The sequence below is a fragment of the Dreissena polymorpha genome, chromosome 5 (assembly GCF_020536995.1).
Source record: "Dreissena polymorpha isolate Duluth1 chromosome 5, UMN_Dpol_1.0, whole genome shotgun sequence".
Taxonomy (NCBI): domain Eukaryota; kingdom Metazoa; phylum Mollusca; class Bivalvia; order Myida; family Dreissenidae; genus Dreissena; species Dreissena polymorpha.
This window is the reverse complement of record NC_068359.1, coordinates 24571046-24578111: the sequence shown is the minus strand read 5'-3', so window position 1 is coordinate 24578111 and position 7066 is coordinate 24571046. Positions and strand designations below refer to the sequence as shown.

The window sequence follows — 7066 nt, the reverse complement described above, 5'->3', positions numbered from 1 at the left end:
ACCAGGTACGGTGTAGTTAGACGATAACGATTTCCTTCTTTACATGACACTATACATTTTCGGCAGTGTTTGTTTTCGAAAAAAGAAAATAATTGTCATATACAATTATCAATAGGTTTTCTTTGATGCCTGAAATTCGTGTTATTTATACATGTATTTCAAATAGTTCATGACCTAGTAGTGACCCTGAAATTCTCACACCGTTCAATCGCCTCCAGCGAGGACTGTGGATCATACGACGACTATGATAATGTATATATGTCGGTTGAAAGCGGAGTGTAATTATTTCCCTATTCTTTTTATTTTACGTATTCGATTGAGCAGGTTTGATTGCGTTCTTTGAGAGCCTAAGTAAGAAGGACATTGTTAACGGAATCCCTACCTTCCTATTTGCTTATGTTTCAAGAAATCCGTTAGAATGTGGTCAAAAATCAAACAAAATTCACAACTCTGTCAGTAAAACTCTAATTTCACACGATTTAGCCCAAACATAAATATGAAAAACATGTTATTGAAATCTTTTATCATTTTTCTTTGGTATTCCAAATTACAGTATCCCACATGAACAAACAAGAGATGTGTTTGTCAGAAACACAATGCCCCCTTTTGCGCTGCTTTGAAGCCATAAATTTGACCTTTGACCTTGAAGGACGGCCTTAACCTTGACCTTTCACCACTCAAAATGTGCAGCTCCATGAGATACACGTGCATGCAAAATATAAAGTTGCTATCTTCAATATTGCAAAAGTAATGACCAAGGTAAAAGTTTTGACGCCGCGTTGAAGCCATATCTTTGACTTTGAAGAATGACCTTGACCTTTCACCACTCAAACTGTGCAGCTCCATGAGATACACGTGCATGCCAAATATCAAGTTGCTGTCTTCAATATTGCAAAAATTATTCAATATTGAAAATTTTTAACCAAGGTTACAGTTTTCCACAGAATGACAGACAGACAGACAAACAGAAAACACAGACTGGCAGGCAGGCAGGCAGGCAGCCAGACAGACAGACAGACAGACAGACAGACAGACGGACAGACCAAAAACAATAAAACCGCCAATCATTCGATCTGGGGGCATAAAAACATGTTTATCCACGATTATATTCGAGTGAGTTTTGAAAAACGCATCATGATGACGGCCATGACTTATTATTAGATGGTCATGATAACGGCTACAAAAATAAAGTTATGCTCATTTAAGGTAAACTTACAATTTTAATATGTTACATGCATTAAGTAATTAAGCATTAGTATACAGATTAACACAAACATGTCGTAGAATTGGTACAAACATTAAATGTTTACAAAACACTTCGAAACAAGCATCACACAGTGTGTCTTCACGAATATGTCACACATATAAGTAATACAAAAGAAATGCATACAATATCTACGAATTGAGTCACGAAACTCACATAAAAAGCATAACAACTTGTTCGTTGTAAAGAAGATCCATCTCTGCTATCATAAGGCTCTTGAATTCATCAAATATGTGACGGCCCCAAATGCTACGAGTGCTAGGAATGCATGTGCGTTTGATGACATGGTTACAGCGCTGTTGCAGAGGTCAGTCGTACAGGAGCAAGCGTCCTTCAGACATCCGACGCCTCGTGGGGAATTCTCACAACCACGTGCATAACCTTAGCAGATAACATCATTTTAATATTAGCCGCGTTCTTCAAGCATGTGCGTAAAGTGTCGTCTCAAATTAGTCTGTGCAGTCCACACAGATTAATCAGGGACGAAACTTTCCGCCCAATTTTGATTTTCGCTACGAAGACACTTCCTTTTAACAAAAAATACCATACAAGCAGGAAGTGGCATCGCTGTATAGGCTTATCTGATACGACACTTAACGAACATGCATTAAGCCCAGTTTTCCCAGACCGATGCTTATATTGTATAGATAAGATAATTTAGATAAATATAACTATCGACTATTATAGAAATATACCATATCATACTATTCTTTGTTAAGAGGTGTTCAATAAAAGTTGCTTTGAAAATCAGAAATCGTTTCATGTTTTGTCAGAATTCAATGACTGTCTATCAGATATGTAAATAGCGGACTTCTATGCATGAATGTGATGAAAACGTAAAAAATGTGTATATTGTCCGTCGTTAATACGTAGTTTACAACTTGAAGATCAGGATGGTTCATTTACAACGAAGCAATTTCCAAAGAGAACAATGTCAATTTGAAAGATGACATCATATCACTTACTGTAAACGCCCGTATATGGGTTGTGGTAGTACCCCTTTGTGCAGTACACGCATGTCTTTCCGGTGTCGGGGGGATGGGGTACGGTGGTGGTGGTGGTCTGCGCATGCTTGCTTGGGTCGAAGTTTTCTACGTCACATGAATTAGGGTAGGTTACCGAATCGCACACGTAGCAGGTAAGACCCGACGCGGGAACTGTAAAGTAGGGATTCACACGAAAATTAACTAACGATTAATTTACTAACTGCCAGATAGGAATTCCAGCGCTATAGAGATATATAAGGCGTTTAAGGTGTTCAGAACTTTATATGTTGAAAACAAAAAATACTATTTACTTTACCCAATAACAGCATTGTTTATTGCAAAACTGTGTAACCTGTGAAAAAGTATTTATAATGTATATTATAACTGATACAATTATTTGTAACATTGCTGCCTCGCTGCAGTTAAATTGCAATAAGTATTATATTAAATAGATGTGTGAATAATTGTGTATCAGTGTTGAGAATTGTTATCTTAAAATAAATATTTTGCTTTTAAATACTTTAAAAAATAGAAAACCGCTGAAAATGACCCTTGCAGACTGGATTTTCAGGGGCATAACAGGACCAGATTGTCAGTCCTGATTTTAATCATTTTCATACCCTTCTAGATTGCATTTCCATGCAGTTTTAAATGCATTTAATTATAGCGAAAGAAAGATTTTTTCCAAGAATTTACTTACATAAATAGAAGTCACATACCATTCTCGATAGATGCTTCAGATTCTCCGACAGAATAAAAATGTGCAATAAAAAATAATCATTAAAAAGTACGACCTTAGCCAATAATATAAACAGCACTACAGAAAAGTCACATACATATATATATAATATGAACGATTTCCATATAACAACTGATGCTGTTACAAGAAAACATAATCATAAATTATTCGTCGAGTGGCTAAATTTACCACACATACCCCACCTACCCGTTTACGCAAAGTAAGATTCACGGTCGTTTTTCTTTGTTTTTGTTCCAATGTCAAAGTTTATCAAATTAATCGTTTATGTAAAGAAAGAAAATACGTTTAAAAGCTTCTAAACATAGGTTACGTGGTCAAAATTTACCTTCAAACTTGGGATTTGTTTCGTCGTTACTCAAAGTTGATAAACGATCACTGATTTTACTCTGTAACATTTCAGACCATGGGTCATTTGATTCTCTTTTATTTAATCTATAAAATTACATATACTAAATTCAATTTATCGGTTTAAGTTAACATATTAAATAACCATTGCCCACAGGAGTTTGAAATTCTATCCATTAAGCTAATCTAATGGCTAAATAAAAATAATACCCCTATATAGTATAAGACTACAGGAATGAAACGCAGCAGACCCCGGACTCGCCCATTTTCCAGTAAACAAGGGAAATTACTGGAAAAACAGGGTACTCTACATTTACCCATGGTATAATAATCAAAAGGCCGGTGAAAGAAACTACGAACACTGCTTACCGTGAACTATCTTCCTCTCAATTAAAAAAATATATATAATTTTACAGGAAATTGTGTATTCTTGAATCCGAAAGTTAAGCTTAATTTAATTAACGTTCATTTTATTGACGTACATTTTCCCGCATTTTAATGTACGTTAAGTCAATGAAGTAACATTTGTTATTATTTGTATTATTCTGATGAAGGCGTAAGCCGAAACGTTGATAAAAAAGGAAAGGAAAATATGTGTTATTGTTGGATTTATCATACTATATTTTCATTATTACCAACAATGTGGCATCTCAAGATCCACATATACAAAATCTACAGCGGATAGCGGAGAAACAGATGAAAAGTGCACTTCATGCACAATTTCTCGAAAATTGCAGAGCAGAAAACATAATTCCAAAGGGTCTTCAACTCCGTTTAAAACTGAACGTCGGCAACAATTCTAGCGAGCTACAAGATTCCGTAGATCTTCTTTTACGTAAAGTGAGCATAGAAATTTGCGAACGTATACGTGATGACCATCTTCGTAGATCGACAGAATATGGGTGTTTACTCGAGGAAGTTAGAAACGAACTTAAAAAGAAAATGTCAAACGCCGACATGTTTGACTTGGATTGTGAAATTAATAAACAAACAGAAATGAAGCGCGAAAAACTTGCTGCTTTGCACGAACAAAAAATTCGCCACATGGTTAATAAAAAGTGAGAAGAGAATAAATCAAATAAAGTGAACGAAAATACAGATGCAACCTTGCTTAAAACAAAAAACGATGAGCAAGATTCATCGCCACGCAATCGCCGAAACAACGGATGGAAGTCAAAGGGTGCAGTGAATCACAAAGAGGATAAACGCATCAAGATTTCGACAAATACGGCGCAGCGCGTTGCTGATTCCAAGAATACGGAAAACGCAGTATTACATCACATACTGGAAACACAGTCATCGGAACAAAAGGCGATAGTTCAATACCTGACGATAGAGCAACACCGTCAAAAAAACGAGGCAGCCCCGGGTCCAAAGAAAACCTACGCAGAGGCCGTGAGCAACGGGGCACATGTAAATCTACAACTGCGTATTTCAAGTCTTCAAACATCGTTGGACAGCCTAACAAAAACCGTTGCGCAACTAGTAGCAGCAGCGGCTCAAAGGGGAAACGACAGAGACGTTTTGTCCGTGTTTCAGACCGAAAAACATGTAGGAAGACAGAGAAACATGATAAAATTAAGTTGGCCGAAGAAACATTTAAATACAGTAAGCGTTTAAGACTTAAAGAATTTTTCAATGATTTAAATAACCCTGATACCCAGTCTACTATTATTAATAATGATGAAGACTTTCAACGGCCATTCTTCAATAAACGCGAATCTACTTTTACTTCTTTCGCCGCTAGAGACATGTACCTTGACTTTAATATCACAGCTATCACAGAAGAAATATTACAGTCCCCTAGTAAAAAACAACAGTATAGTAATATTACTAAGGAGGAACTAGCTTCACTTTGAAAACTGTCCCAAGATGATAGCATTGTTATCTAGAAAGCCGACAAATCTAACACTTTTGTGATTATGAACAAAATAGATTACAAAAATGAAGTTTTACGTCAACTAAACAATGAAATTCATTATGAAAAACTACCCGGCGACCCATCAGAAAATGTAAAAAAAATGTATCATCAATTGCATTGTAGATATCCAAAAATCACATCCTAGCATTTAAAACGAATTTGATGCGTTACCACTGGATATAAAGTCTCCATTTTTCTACATTTTACCAAACTTGAAAAAAATCTGTTTTCAAAAGAGGATTTACATAGCAATTACAGTTGCCAGCCATGAAGAAACAAGTTCTTAATCAAATAAAGTACTTATAAATATGTTTCACTACTTTCAATAATATATTTGAGTCAAATTGACGTGTCAAAAATTAAGAGGTTCGAAAGATGGTTCGTCAATGATGGGTATTTTTTAATTTAGCCATTAGATTAGCTTTATGGATAGAATTTCAAACTCCTGTGCATTGCCACGAAAAAATACCACTTAGGCACTTTACTTACCGGTAACGACAAACAGGCAAATAACAGCCACTAGTATCGCAATGTACTCCATAATCGCTTTTAAATCCTAATCGATCAGTGATTGTATGGCGCTTAAAAAAATGTGTAAAGGAAAATTTACGACGTCTTCCAACGACCGCAGATGATTTAATAAGTATCCAACAGAGAAGAATTATTTATATAAGCAAACATGGCGGCTGTCTTAACCGGTTTATTCGAGTGACAATAGACCCATACCCTACCACAATAACGTAGTGACGTCACCATCTATGTATAGAATGCGAGTAGGATATAATTCGATCCAGTAGTTACCGGCATAACATTTTCAATTGCACCGCATTGGACCCAGGTAAAGCAGATTAAAGGGGCATTTAGACGGTATTCCCTTGAAATGTAGACGAATGTCTACCGATGAGATTGTTTAGAAATTATTTTTTAGACATACGCCTTCAGAGGTATTCAAATTAATGTCAACAAACATAGCTTAATTGAAATATTAATGTAACACCACAGATTGTTATCGATAGTACACAAAGTCATGCGGTGTATGCGGTTCTCTTGTACACTTCATTCGTAATAATTTTTATACTTTCACTCCCCTTAATGCGCAGCGTGTTCCGAAACATAAAAGGATCTGGGCTGGGTAATTTGCATCGAATTTATTAAGAAGTTTTTTCACAAGAAATGCATAATTGTTGAAATCAAAACAGCTTTATTTTTCCTGAATTCATGTACTCCCTCTTAATTTTCTTAAATAAGCTTATTGAACAGTGTTTTCAAATAAATTAATTATAGAAAAACTGTGTAAAACGTCATATACATTTTGACAATATTTCAAATGTTAAATCAGTCCATGAGTAAACTAGAAATGGAGCGGCAGAGGCCGACGCGTATCTCCACGCCGCATGTTTGACCCAGACGGCGCCCCATGATTGTTAATGGGGCCATGCATAGTTTAGATTTACCGTATTGTCATAAGAGTTCAGTATCAGTTTGAAGTAAATCGGTGTAGAAATGAAGAAGTTAATGTAAAATAACATAAAAAATGAGTGGCAATCTCTCACGCGGCCCACCTCAACCCCCATAACGTTTGACCCAGGGGTCAGATCAAAATTCCAAATAGTGCAGGGTCGCACATATGCTCATAGCTACCATGTGTGTAAGTTTCAAGGTTCTAGTGATAATAGTGTAGGAGGAGATAGTGGCCAAGACGAACGGACGGACGGACGGCGGAGATATCCACAATTTACCCACGCTTTATAAAAAGCGTGGGGATAACAACATGCCCTGTTATACGTCGC

The 7066-nt window shown here is 36.2% G+C and overlaps 1 protein-coding gene across 1 annotated transcript; it reads right to left on the bottom strand.

The window, feature by feature from the left end:
• Positions 1 to 1200: 1200 nt before the first annotated feature.
• On the bottom strand, positions 1201 to 5997 carry LOC127880681 (uncharacterized). The gene is made up of 3 exons (XM_052428015.1): positions 5766 to 5997; positions 2230 to 2421; positions 1201 to 1645 (listed from the first exon to the last, which is right to left on the bottom strand). Exons 1-3 carry the CDS (start codon positions 5815 to 5817, stop codon positions 1470 to 1472), a joined length of 420 nt encoding a protein of 139 aa, XP_052283975.1. The 5' UTR covers positions 5818 to 5997; the 3' UTR covers positions 1201 to 1469.
• Between the last annotated feature and the right edge of the window lie 1069 nt (positions 5998 to 7066).